At 46.0% G+C, this 14,676-nt stretch overlaps 1 protein-coding gene across 1 annotated transcript in view; it reads left to right on the top strand.

Annotated features, from left to right (window-relative positions):
• Positions 1-13,163, top strand: part of LOC144790900 (histone H2A.V-like) — a 35,614-nt gene extending 22,451 nt beyond the window's left edge. Inside the window, exons 4-5 of the mRNA XM_078665542.1 lie at positions 7,876-8,005; positions 12,956-13,163. Coding sequence (XP_078521668.1) covers positions 7,876-8,005; positions 12,956-13,017 — 192 coding nt within the window. The 3' untranslated portion in view covers positions 13,018-13,163. The remainder of the gene's footprint in view (positions 1-7,875; positions 8,006-12,955) is intronic.
• The last annotated feature ends 1,513 nt before the right edge of the window (positions 13,164-14,676 follow it).

Genomic DNA, 14,676 nt, shown 5'->3' with positions numbered 1-14,676 from the left:
CCCTCGTTCCGTCGTCTCATCAAAGTTCTCTACACCAATCCCAGAGCCCGTGTATTTATTAACGGTGAGCTCTCCGAGGCCTTCCCGATCCAAAGGGGTACGCGTTAGGGGTACTCGTCAGGGGTGCCCTCTATCACCACTCCTATTTGCGTTGGCGATGGAGCCCCTGACGGCGCTTATCCGACAAGACCCACTTATTCGGGGTTGGGCCTGGGACTCTAGCCAAGTGGACACGATAGCCCTATATGCGGACGACGTGCTGCTCTATCTGGCGGACCCTGACAGTTCTGGCCCCAGGTGCCTGAGCGTCCTCTCGGATTTTGAGAAGGTCTCTGGACTTCGTCTCAACGTGGCGAAGTCCACTCTGGTCCCACTGCACCCCTCCAGGGATTGCTACGATTGGCAGTCGATTATCCCCCTTAGGAGGCACTCGGTCAAATACCTCGCCGTATGGGTAGCTTTTCTACCGGAGCTTGAGTGGGCCCTGAACATCACGCTCTTGGTTGTCAGGATGAAGGCGGACCTCAAGAGACTGCAGACCATTCCCCTGAACCTCCTGGGTAGGAGTGCCCTCTTCAAAATGATGATCCTCCCCCATTTCCTTTATACACTGCAGAACATCACGGTCCACCTTCCGGGTAGTTGGTTTCGCGAACTTGACGGCTTCTTCGCCTGGGTTCTCTGGCGGGGGAGGGAGACCACTCGTATCCCTGGCACACTGTCGCATTCCCCCCTTTGACGGGGGTCTGGGAGTGACCCATCTTCATCTCTACTATTTGGCCACAAAGCTTATCGTTATCCACGACTGGTATGCGGGCGGCTGGTCTGACCCTGCCTATCGTGTTGAACTCACTGCTTTGGACTTCACATAGGTCCAGGAGCTTCTGTATGAGAGCCCAGTGCCACTGGCAATAGCCCCGGTCACCAGGACGGTGTTTCAGGCCTGGCGTACGGCCTTACGACACTTGGGGTGGGACCGGAAACTCACTTGGCAGAGGCCACTCTGGCATGTGTCCTGGATGCGGGAGGTCTTGTCCCTGCAGGGGTTCCGCAGGTGGGACCTCATTGGAGTCTCGGTGCTCAGAGATGTTTGGGTGGGGGACCACATCCGTTCGTCCGCAGACCTGCAGTGGCACCACGCTCTTCCTCATTTCCAACTCTATCGATACCTGCAACTCAGACATGCCCTTTACACGCATGTCTCGCCTCCTGTCTCCCTTCCAGAGTTCAGCCCGCTGGAGGCTCAGTTGATGATAGGGAACCTGGGCAGAGGGGGAGTATCCCGCATATATCGCTCCCTGGTAAATAATGGTCCTGCTTCCCTAGACCGGCTCAGGGCTCGCTGGGACGGTTGGGTGGGCCCCCTAGAAGAGGCAGACTGGAGGGATGCCCCTATGGCGCCCAGAACCTTGACCACGTCCTCCAAGCTACGCCTGGTCCAATTCTACTACCTCCATGCGGCATACCTCACCCCGACACGTCTATTCCAAGCCTGGTTGAGGCCCGCGTCAGCATGCCCACGATGTGCCTCAACCCCTGCCGATTTCTTTCACATGGTATGGTGTTGTCCTGTGCTGGCGCGGTTTTGGAGGGTGGTGGAGCTTGAGCTTACGCAGGCCTTGGGCTGGGAGGTTCCACATGACCCAGTGCGTATGTTGCTGGGGGTCTTTGATGGTCTGGATGGCTCTAGGGTGGACAAGCGTCTCTTGGGGACAGCTGTGGCGGTGGCCAAGAGAGACATAGCAGCGCACTGGTTGCAGGCCAGGGCACCTACAGTGCAGAAATGGAGGAGGGGAGTAGACTGGTGTGGGATCCAGGAGGAGGCCCTATTCGAGGCCCGGGGATGTCCGGACTTATTCAACAAAGTGTGGGGTAAATGGTTTAACATGCTCCCACCATGAAGATCTGTTATCCCTTCAGCTATGTTACACTATAACTAACGTGCGAACTGCTGTGTCGGACTCTGACGGTCTTGCCCTATCATTGTCATCAATCAACTCTGTTATATTTCCCTTTTCTAAGCCTACTGCACTGCAACCAATGAATTTTCTTTGTTCTTATAAAAAACGAATAAAGTTGATTATCAAAAAAAAAAAGACAAGGAGAGGAGGTTGATTCTTCATCTGATGGAAATGAAGAAAATTCCCCCTTCCTTAGAAGATACCTCCTCCTCAGGGGATGAATTAGTGAAAAGTGCTGCACAGAGAACTTCCATGAAGGTGGTTCAAAAAAAGGAAGCATCTCGAACTTCCGGATTTAGAATTTACTAAAAAACAACCTACAGCCACATCCTCCAAAGATAAGCATGGATTCTCCTTTGAGAGACGGTTCTAAAAGTGCACAGATCAGCCACTGTTAATGATTTCAGAAAAATCCAGCTCTTGTAAAGACCTCTGATTTTTCTGTCTCACCATCATCAATCGACACCTCTCCAGTGAAGTCTAGTAGTACTGCTTCAGCCAAGATATCGTCAATGGCTGCACCGTCGATGACCAGACTCTTTTTCACGAAGATGGCACAGTCGATGACTAGAGCATTGTCTATTACGACAGCACTGTTGATGACCAGGGCCTCGTATACAATGTACCATAGACAGCAGCCTTCTTTTCTGCATTTACCCTTGAAGGTTTCAACTCAACAACCTTCTCAAATTCTAGATTCAGAACTAGAAGCTAGCATCAGTGATCAAACCTCAGATACCTGATGTATCCTTGCACAATTGGATATGCCCTTGTGGCAGAATTTGAAGAGGCTTATTAGGAGGAAGAGGGATACCAGGAGATTGATTACCAAACTCATGAAGAGGGTGGGAGGACTCTGTTTTATTAAGAGAAGTGAAAAGATGATGCAAGTGCTCATTGCTTTAATGACTACTCTGCGACAAAGTGGTGGTCACTTTTCAGAAGGAGCTCCCTCAGCAACACCGCTGTCCATCCTTCAACCACTAACTGGACTACCAGCAGCACCACCTCTTCCGGATGCACTGTCACCTCCTCGAATTATGCCTGCCTGTCCTACCTCCATCAATATTGAAGGTCTCTCCTTCTCCTTCTCCTCCACACTGCCCTATTCCACCAACACCTAGGGAGCTGGGCTAGGAATGTACCACATATTTGAACAGTTCTCTCACGCAGAAGAGGAAGTTGAAGTTCCTGAAGAAAAAGAAAGTTATAGAAACGCCTGTTTCCTTATGTTGTTGGAGAGGGTAGCTAAAAAGTTCAACCTCCCTATGGCATTGGTGGTCATCACTGTTTTCTTTATGACGTTAAAGAATTGCCACGGAAAACAAGACAGCCAGTCCCAGTTAAAGATTTTGTGTGGTCAGAGGGTCTCTAATTGATGCAAACTCCGGGTATAGTGCAAACAGTGGTGCCCCACTTGGGGAAAAATACAGGGCCCTGGAGTCGGTCCCATCATGTTTAATAAGCCACCACAATTGGAATCCTTTATTGTGGAGCTTAAGAACTTACCTAGGTCGGTCCCTCATGCTTTGCTGTAAGGCACTGGACTTGACTTTTTCAGTTTTGAAATGGGATTCTTGCGAGTGTGTGCCTTGGAGTGTATCCACCGCCAATAGTAAGGTGAGTGGGTCCTCCCTGGCTCCTCCCATGGCCAGTTGTTTCTGTCTTAATTGTTGCTCCTTGGTGAAACAGAAGCATGCATTTTGATTTTATCTCTGATCAGATGCCAAGTACAGTTTTATTTTAACTGAAACATGGCTTACAAGAAGCTCGGAGTCAGATATTTTGTTAACTATACCACCTGGGTATGCAATAGTCAAGTTAGTTAGGAAAGGTCAATGGGGGGGGGGTGGAATTACCATTATTTTTTAACAGTCCTTTTCATGCACTTTTACTGAACTGACTGTAGCTGGCCATGAAACGGCCATCTTTACTTTGGCCTTTTCCATGAATTTTTCTCTCTCTGGGATCCTAATCTATCGCACGCCGGGGCCAGCCTCTACTTTCATCGCATCCTTGGTTGATGTTTTACCACCTTTAGTCTTACACTATTCTAGTTTTATTATTGTTTGTGACCTCAGCCTTCATTTTGAGAATGCGTCCTGTCCAATGATGGCAGGGTCAGGCACTGATTTGGAAGGCCTTCAGTTATCACAATTAGTCTCTCGGCCAACACATTGGTGTGGACATATATTCAACCCTATTTTCTCCAACTGTATTGTGCTAGAGTCTGATCCTCCTGTGCCCCTTCCATGGTCATATAATTTGGTGATTCCCTTTCAGGTCCTTATGGGCTAATCTTTGTCTTTGGATTAAGAGTTATAGCTAGGAAATGGGCTGAGGTCACCAGAGTTAATTTTACTAGTGCCTGGCCATGAATCGGCTCAAACTTGGAAAATTTGTTACGGTAGCCAAATCTCAGGTAGAAGACTGGATATCCGGGTCTCTGGATTTAATTTCTCCAGTACTTGACATGTTAGCACGGAGAACTAGGCCCACTGCGGAATGGTTAAACGAATAGCTAGCTACACTCAAAAAGAACTGTAAGTGCTGTGAGCATATCTGGTGTAAAGATTTTGCAGAAGCCAGCAAGGACATCTATTGCTCAGCTGTAAAGATTTATCATAGGCACATGAAGCAGGTGCGTTGGGAGTTTTTGCCAATAAAATTGCGCTGGCTCGAAACTCTTCCAGAGAAATCTTTTCTATTGTAAAGTCTTTAACCTCGTTGGACAGGGTCTCTTCACTCATTTCTCCTTCGGAGGACAGATGTAATGCCCTTGCCAATTTCTATTTGGATAAAGTAGCGTCCATTTATTCCTTTTCCATTGAACATCAATGTGGGCTTTACATTTCAGACCTCAAGATAAAGGACAGTGATAAAAACCAATGCATCGTTGGGGAACTAGGGAGCCCACATGCAGATGTCTGGTCGGACAAAGAAAAGATGGTCTCATCAACATCCTGTAGCCAGGGAAAGCAAGACTGTGCAGTAGGTGCACTCAATCATGCTCCATCAGACTGCCATGAGCGGAAGCTCCACCAAGAGCAAGTCAACAACTTCTTTGTCAAGTGGGGCGGCCCCACACTAGAGCCTACAATGGGTTCATCTAAATTAGCTTTTTGCAGATGTTTCACTTCGTCATTCAGGAACAAACTAAAGAGGACCAGCACAATGACACAGCTCTGCCTGGCACCTTGATCGATCAGGAAAAGAGCACTACACTCGCCTGAGGGCACATAGCGGACTCTAGCCGTATTATTGGTATGTAAACCAATAATGGCACTCAGAGAGACAGGTTCAACGCCCATCCTATGCGTAGATGACCATAGCTGCGTTCAACTGACAAAGTCAAAGGCCGATTTTAGGTCCACAAAAATTAGATATAGGCCACTATTCTTAACTACACTATACTTAATCACAGTCCGATATAGACGCATAGCTTGATGCAGCATGCTGATCTTGGGCTGGAAGCCAGTCTGCGCCTTTGTCAATATGTTATTGTTGTCCAGCCAGCCCTGTAGTCTGTTTATTAGTCCTTTACCCAGGATCTCTCCTGCTCCATCCATAAAATAAATCAAGCGGTAATTAGCAGCGTTGTTTTTCCTCCCTTTTTTGTGGATGGCTACCAGGATCGCTGATTACCACGAGGTCGAAAACCTATCCTCTATAATAACAGCATTAAACACCTTGGTAATCCAGGACCATGCTTTGGGCTCTACACAATATAAATCTGGAGGAACTAGATCCAGGCCTGGTACATTGTTGTTGTTCATGCTGAGTATAGGTCTTTCAACCTCAGGAGCCAGAATAATATAGTCGGTTTTTCACCTTGCTGTTCACTACAGATATGTTATTATCAGATCGTGAGCTTGTATATAGCTGCTTAAAATGTCTTAGCCATTTGTTTGGACCAATATGACAATCCAACATAGGCGTGCAGCTATTCTCAACATTGGAGATAATTCTCCAAAATGTCTTTGTCAGTTGCATTCATAAGCTCTAGCCCAGCATTTACAAGTTTTTGTACATTCTGTCACTCTGCTGTCTGTTTTCCCTAACCCTACAACATCAGCAGATAGATCTTTGCACTCACTTGATGTACGGCCAGGGCATTCGATTTTACATGGCAAAGACGTATGCTCATCAGACCAGCTGTTCCATGGGCGATCCAGGAAGAGAAAGACCCAATTTCAGGAAGAGTATTGCACATTGACTGTCAGCCTGCATCACCTTCTGCCACAACAAGGCAAAGCGTCCACTCCAGGGCAGAGCGAGGGCGCATTTCCTGGGATACATGGCGATGGCAGCTACACTCTATACCGCTGTGCCCCTGAAGACATCTGCCATGCAGCCAAGTGGAAGAGCAGGCACACGTTCACCAAGCACTACTGCCTAGATGTCATGGTAGCTGCCGATTGGGCAGTGGGGAAGGCAGTCCTCCCAAATATATTTCAGTAAAGATGAGCCTGCTTCCCGCTTTATCTATTACATCTTTGCCCTGCTTGCTATTCTGATTAATGCATGTGAATATATGAAAGGTGCAGTGCTGGAGAATAAATGAGTTTCCTGTTACTCCAGTTCTCCCGGGATAGTACCTTTCATGTGTTCAAATGGGATCCTCCCAAGTCAGAGGCTCACTTCTATCAGTAGGAGAGCTCAGCACTTCCACCTCATTGGCTGAAGGTTGGGTTGTTTCAAATGAGGTTGATGTGTTACTTAAACACACACTGTTGTTGAGGCCGATGCGCACTTTAACATTGTTTACTGTTATTTAAGGTTACCAGAGTTTTCTAGCCTGATGGCTGAAAATGATTTAAACATGACTATTTGAAGGATTCCAATGCTGGAGAACTGAAGTTATAGGTATGTGACCAATACTCTACTTTGCATTGAGGATGGAGCTCCTCCCCTCTTTAAATGAGCATTCTAGTTTCTGCTGTGCAGTGCCATGGCCTCAGCTATCTTTTGGGAAGTTACTGTTCCTTCCTAAGCTTCTCTAGGCAAAAGCAAAAATCTCAATGATATTTGGAAAATTGAGGGATAGAAGGGGAGATGGTAATGATGCTCACCTGATTGAATGCAGGTGCTAATCTTGCCTAGACAGTCAGTTTTCACCATATAAGGGGGAAAGGATGTTTCAGGAGGGCGACTTCTCCCACCGTTGCTTGACTACATTAGGCTCTTCTGTCTTGTGCCACATTTTCCTCACTAATTTGGGAATAGGGGGAGGGTGTTTGGGTAAACAGTGTGGATGGGCGTATATAGGGCCTCCTCTTTCTACATATGGGTCTGTTTCAAGTGGTATATCTGTAGTATGGCTGTTTCTATACAAAGGCCACACAGGTCACCTACAGTGCTCTATGACTGGGGTGTCCAGACACCACCAACATATATCCCTGTGGTGGTTTTCAATAAGTCTGGTGTGTTACACACAAAAATGGAAAAGAGGGGCTCAAAAATGTAAATTACCTATGCCGACAAAATGCGTTGAGACTGATCTGCTACTGTAGGCGATCACTACAGGTAACCAAATGCATATGCTCAAAGGTTGATTTGTACTTGAAGCTACATTACTTAAAGCAAGATAAATATCTAACTGCAGCTGCGTCCCAGTAGGGAGAGTTGACTATCTTAGAACTGGCGATGTTTTTGGAGTTGTGAGCATTTCAGTGACTGCATGCCCTATAGGTGTCCTGAAGATGTGCAGAAGGTTTCCCTAACTTTGATGTAGATATGTTTGAGACAGTTTCATCCCAGGTGACAAGTAGTGAGGTCCATAGCTATTCCCTGTCAGGTGAACGTTGATGTGAGGGTGCATTGTTGGAGGAGAGCTGTTCTTTGTGAGCCCCACCTCAACCGCATTGTTAAATATGAACAGCCAGAGATCATGCATTGTCTCCTCTGTTGCCAGGTGCTGGAGCTTGCAGGAAATGCATGCAAGGATCTGAAGATGAAGCGTATCACTCCGCGTCACTTGCAGCTGGCCATCCGTGGTGATGAAGAGTTGGATTCCCTCATTAAGGCCACCATCGCCGGTGGCGGTACGTGCTCCCTTCTTGTTTCGTTTGAATAAATCTGTCCTGTTGTATTTATGGCTTATCTAAAAGGCATACACCAATCTGTCCGTTAATAACTGGTTGATGTCATGTGACATGACTGTGAGCCGCCCTACTTTTCTGTGAAAGATGTGGTCAGCCACAGTAATGAACTTGAGGCTGAATTGGAAGAGGCAGATAGAGCAGTGAAGGTTGAAGGATTTTTTTTGTCCACCCATTAACGTGTTGCTCCTGAAAGCAACCTTGTAACTCTGGATAATATATTAAGGTTAGATTTAAAGTGTAAAGGACAGGTTACAAAGGCATACCTTGTTTGCCAGGATCATATAGAGATGGGTGGACCATAAGCTTTCTGTCAGTCTCTGTCCACAGAAAACTGCTTCCAGTAGTCTGACAAAGTAGGTCCTGTCAGAGTAGTAACGCACCACCCACTCTATAACGAACCAATGGTCTGACTTTTTTTTTGTCTGTCCGCCACCACCAGGAAAATCCTGACACCAACACCCTGGAAGAAAACTCCAGGGTGTGTGGGTCATCAGTTTTGTGTTTTTCTATAACTAATGCCCACTTTGATGTTCAAAGTTTGGTACTTTTTGTATGGTTTCAGTGTTTGATTTCAAAAGACAGAGATGACCACTGACCACTGCCCAGGCGGGCACCTCTGAGTAGGACAGACTACCGTCCATCATGGTGGAGATCGTAAAATCCTCTTCTACCCAGATGTACTGTAGTCCTTCCTCTAGGATCTGAAACAGGCCCTCAGTGTTGGACATGGCAAGTACAATATATGGAAATATAGTTACATGAAGTAGAAGGGCAGGAATGTCATGAAAGCAGGCAGATAAGCTAGCTTTCTCTTGTGATGAAGAGTAGGAAAAGGTTGAATGAATTCACTTCAATCGAACAAAAACATCAATGCTAAAACATTGGAGATAGGCACATGGTGCAAGGGCCTTTTAGGAGTTATCTACATCTTACTTTTTTCACATAGGTTTTGTGTCCTAATTTTAATAACGTTTTTAATGATAGTGATGGTGATTGGTGAACACATTTGTAGTGGAGCTATGGATGCAGCAGTTATTTTCAGTCATGAATACTGACACAGAATATGCATGAGTCGTTCATCCTGGCTCCATCTTTGAGTTTTGAAACCAGATGCCCAACAAAGTCCTTCTTGAGACTGCCTCTTTAGGACCCATTCTGATGAGTTCCTCAGTATGATAACACAAGAGAATAATCTGAAAACTATTGGTTTGGATTCTGCCATGCCTCAGGAGTTTGGGACAACTTAGTTCCCTGACTCCTCACAATGCAGTCTCTCCACTGAGGGCAGTGCGCCCTGAGGTTAGTCACAAGCCTACAGGAGAATACGCCAGTAGTGCACTAGTGGTAGAGGACAGCAGTCCGCTCCATACAGTTCTTGGAGACAGCTCTGTCCTCAATATCACTCTCTGTGCATCGTTAGTGTTATTGAGACGTACCAAGACAGCTCATTATTTCTTGTGCATCAAAATATACTCCGCCCTTGTCAAGAATCAATCAGCTGAGGGAATCTGCCCTCATTCCACCAGAGCGAAGTCTTCGACCTCAGTACTTGCCGGAGGTGTCTCTGTGGCTGAGATTTGCCTTGCGGTGACATGAGCATCTCTTCACACTTTCACTAAGATTTATTGCTTGGATTCAGAGGTGAAGAGGGTGGCCATTTTGCACTCTCTGTGCTCCAGGATTTCTTCATCTGGCCATTTCTTCAGACCCATCACTTGGGAGGAGGGACTGCTTTGGCATCTATTCAACAGGTGAGGAATCTAGAAAAAGTTACTCACCTTTGGTAATCTTTCTGGTGAATGTTCTATCTACCTGCAGGTTCCTAACTCATCCTACCCACCTCCCCCTGCTAGAGGATGGTCATTGGCCAACAGAAATAAGATTTGATGTTAGCTTGGAGCAGTGGATTACCTCAAAATTGATGTCACTTCCTCGTCTCTGCCTCTAAGGGTACAGTAAAGCAAGTAGTGAACTGACTGCGCAGGGGTGGGATTTATAATACTCTAGTGACGTCATCCTGGTGTCACTTGCAGTGCCAAGACAGAGCCTGCACCCCTACCGCTGATGGAGAGCTCTGAAAAGTGCCCAGATCCAGTCGGGTGCCAGGGGATATTCAACAGGTGAGAAATCTGCAGGTAGATATTGTATCCAGAAAGCTCTTTATCAAAGGTAAGTGACTTTTTCTTGTTCACTACTCACATTTGTAAACTCTTTTTGGAACAATTCATGGTGGCTGGTCATCTCTGAGCCATACCCATCCCCAGTTCGAAAAGTAAAAAATCTGGAAGTTATGTTCGATGATCAATTGTGTTTCTCAGAACAGATCAATCATATTACATCTTCTTGTTTTTATACCTTGAAGATTTAAAAAAAGATCTTTCTATCCATACCATTAGACTTGCAAAAAACGGTAATAGTTGCCTTGGTTCTGTCAAAGATAGACTACTGTAATGCTCTCTATCTGGGAGCACAAAAGTGTTTGCATTTGAAGCTCCAGTCTCTGCAGAATGGGGTGACCGGCTTAATATTAAAAATTCCAAACTTTAAGCCCATATCAAAGAGTACTAGGGACCTATACTGGCTGCCTGTCCAGGCAAAGGTAAAATGTAAGGCCTTATGTATTGTACACAAGGCCCTCCATGATGCGGGCCCTGACATCTTTCAGAAGTCACTTAGGTGTCTTGTCCCTCAATGTGACTTAAGATCATCCACCGCCCGATTGGTGGTCATCCCCAAGGACAAAAAGGCAAATTGGGGGAGGAGGGGGCAGAAGTTTTTTCCACTTGACCTGTAAGCTGTGGAACACCATGCCATTCCCACTGAGGTCTCAAACAAGCAGGTTGGTCTTTAGAAAATCCTTGAAGGGGTGGCTCTTTGTTTCCATGGTTTGAAGTATGTTTCCTGGTCCCTTGATTAGTGATAGCACTTATTAGCGCTAAGACGCCTCGACATTCACGCTCTTTAGAAAAATATTACTTACTTTTTTGAGTTATTATCATGTTACTGTATATTTAATATTCTGTTATACATTTTAGTGGTAATGTTAACCACATGAATAATTTCAAATACAGTTGGTCCTCCACAATTAATCTAGATACCTGAACAAAGCTTCCAAGTAACTACGAGTAAAATGCAAAACTCTGTCTTCAGGATCAGCATCAGCATGGTTAGCTTTGGTCCTTAAAGACACAATGCAGCTTTTCTCTCTATGTAAAGAAAACACGTTTTTTTGCACGCCTCTTTTCATTTTGTTTAATTAAAAAAGTAGCAGTGGTGATAGGGAGAATTAGAGAGGCATCTGCCATTTCACGTTTTGGCTCTAGCTGTTTTTTTTTTCCTTTAAAAAGAAAACAAACTTTCTCTTGTAAAGTATCCTGGCATGTCGCTGGAAGTTGACGCTATTCAGTATTCATGAGTGTCCTGAAGCTTCCTCCAATTGAGAGGTAGCATTGTAAGAAAGTTAAACTTCCTTCTGTCACTTCCGAATTTGCCAGAATGAGTCTTTGCAGTGCCGCTCTGGACGTCTACCAATCAGCGACACTCATTGTTGCTCAGGAATCCATTTTAAGCGTCAGGCCTTCAGCCTCCCCATACACCCCTGAATCTAAGACGGGAAGGTGAAGAACAGAGGGAGAAAAATATTGAATCTGATTGGTCGGTGGGAAGGTCCTTTTCATGGTGCTCCAGCTTTCTGCTCACCTACTGACACACCTTGCAAGCACACACCACCAAGTGTTTTGCATTCTCTAACCCTCTTCCCACCTTCGATTTTATAATAATATAAATTAAAATAGATTTACCACAGGCAACAAAAAGGAGTATGCATAGCATTGGGACAGAGGGTGTTGGTTCTTCTTCTCACAGTAACCATTCCTAGTCTTTCTTCCATTGAACTCGATCAGAGAAATTAGCAACACTCACAGCCCTGGCCATCAGGTCTTACCCCGGATGTGCTGCTACATTCCTGATTGCTTTGTTAAGATAACTGGCCATATATTAAAATGTTCTTGCTAGCTTTTTTGGACCTGGGGCCTGATTACGAGTTTGGCAGTGTGGAAGCGGCCGCTACGCCAGAGCCCCGCTGCTACATCACCAAACCCGTACAGAGACAGCCGGCTGGATTCCAACCGGAATCCAGGTCAAGCAGTCCTGCCTTGGAGGTCCCATGGCAGGGCCATGCTGAGGCTCATATGTGAACCTTAGAAAGGCATCATCTTGGAACCACCAAAGCGTGTTCCGGCACGGCATGGACTGTGAAGTCAATGCCATGCAGGAACTGGGGGGTGCATGCAGGCGGGGGGCAAAACATGTGCCCCTCTGTATGCATTTCCGGGCACTGAAGCACAGGGCCCCCTTAGTTTTCTCACTGCCACCCTTTTCATGACAGGCTCACCGCCATGAAAACTGTGGTGGTGAGGAAATTCGTGATGCGCTTGGCCGTGCCGCAACGGCACCGCCATCATATTGTGGGCCTCAGACTGATGCAAGACCACTAGGGATTGTGGATCCCTGGTGGTAGCAGCGGACCCATGGCGGTCTGACCGCCCAACTCTGAATACGGCGATCTGTCCGCCGGAGCGGCAGTAGCCACACTGCACCGTGGGTTTGGCGGTCCATTGGACTGCCAAATTCACAATTAGGCCCTTAGTAAAGGTTGGACCAATGTTTCCCCGTCTATTGATCATCGGAAACACAGCTATGAAATGAGTGCAACATTGTCTTCCGAGGTTGCATGCTGTACTGTAATTAGAGGTTTAGAAAAGTCTGAAAGTATTTGTGGCTCATTTGCCATCAGAACATCTTTGCTTGGCACAGGTCGGACGGCTCTGCTCTGCTCTGCCTATTTCTCTGTACTTTTGTTTATAATGCATTGCTCTCTCTTTTTCCTAGGGGTGATCCCTCACATCCACAAGGCTCTGCTCGCAAAGAAAGGACAGCAGAAGACAGCATAGGATCCTGGCGAGTGCACCGAAAATCTGTCTTCTTGCTCCCTCCTTCCATCCCCACTGTGCTGTACCTGAATGCAAGAACAATGGGGATGTGCGCCTGTCTGGATTTTTAAAAAAAAAACCACATTCAAAGGCAAATGACTGCAGAAAAAGAGTCTATTGTATGTTTTAGGGTCACACAAAATGACCCTTGAGCCATTTGGCAGAAATATGTGTATTTTTATTGACTAACATTATCCCATTTGTTTGTATACAAAAAGGGAACTAATAAACCACTTTTTACAAATCTCTGAAGTGTATATACGGATACTTTCAACCTATTAGCATTAAAAAGCATACACAATGATAACCAGAGGTGTCCCATGTAATTTATGATATGATTTGCTGGTTGAGAGTTTTCACAGGCATGACATCCTGCCCTATCTCTGAAATGGCAGCTACCATGGTTGTTGAAGCTTGCATCTTCATCTACTGTTTATATCGATTGTGTTCCCGGTATTTGAGGGCTGATATTTGGGAGGACATGCTTTCCTGGTCAATGAGGAGCATTCAAAGGTCTCTCCTATTGCATTAGCTGGACCTGTTTGTAAAACTCACATGCTCCTCCCTTAGTAGAGTTATTTGTTCTCTTGGTCTAAGCCCAGCAAGATGGCTTAGGATCCAACCTTATACCTTCTTGAGTCTCCCAGAATTAAGGTATCAACATTGTAATTGTATTTATGTAGCGCTTACTACCCCTGAGTGGGCATCGAAGTGCTTTAACATTGACTGTTCAGATATGGAAGTGTGTGTTGATGTTGGGAGGGCCCTTCCAAAGCGCCAGAAGTGTAAGAATCGCCCTGCATAGGTAACAGTCTTACCTTCCAGCCCCTCATCTGCCATATCTGGGGTCCACCCACCTGGATGGAGACTCACTTTGGACGAGGCAGTAGGAAGTCAGAGCATCGTCCTCCTAGTTAGACGGTGGTAGAAAGTCTCCTGGTATACAATCCCTTCTGAGGCATTGCAAATCACTTGCTACTGGGTCATGTTTTCCATCAGTGGCATTGCCAGCAGGCATGTCTATTCTATTTTACAATACAGAGGGGGTGGGCACACTGCTGGCTTACCAACAAATTTTCCCCATTGCATTCTGGTAATTGCAGTTCATATTTTTAGTAACTTACAAGTTAGGAAGTGTTCAATCTTAGGTACCAAAGCCAGTGCCTGTATCCCTGAACATGTGTTTCTGATGATTGTTTATCTTCTACAGAAAATAGCAGTTTAGATTCGTGGTGCTTGAAAAATTGCTAGTATTTAATTTGGTTAATTACCACTCCCTAGTGCGCAGGTGCGTCCAAGTGTTGGCAGCATTATCAGTCCCAAAGGAGCTATAACAGTGCAGTGGGGGAGGGAGCACACTGCAGGCATCGTAGCCAAGGTTCACATCACGACTGTACAGTGTATAATATTTTCAGTAACCCAGAAGTTTGGAAGTGTTCACCATGTGTTGGTGCAGGCACTGCTAGCATTTCGATTAATTCTTGACATACATTTCTGGGCGATTGCCCATCTTCAACAGGAGGCAGCAGTTCATATTTGGGGTGCTTGAAATGCTGCTGCTGTCTCATCAGGTCAAGTTCTGCTCCCTGAGGAGCATTAACAGTATGCTGTGGCACCACA

Source organism: Lissotriton helveticus, chromosome 11 (assembly GCF_964261635.1).
Source record: "Lissotriton helveticus chromosome 11, aLisHel1.1, whole genome shotgun sequence".
In the NCBI taxonomy this organism is placed as follows: Eukaryota; Metazoa; Chordata; class Amphibia; order Caudata; family Salamandridae; genus Lissotriton; species Lissotriton helveticus.
Note: the sequence above shows the minus strand (reverse complement) of the source record. Positions and strands in the feature narration are given on the sequence as shown.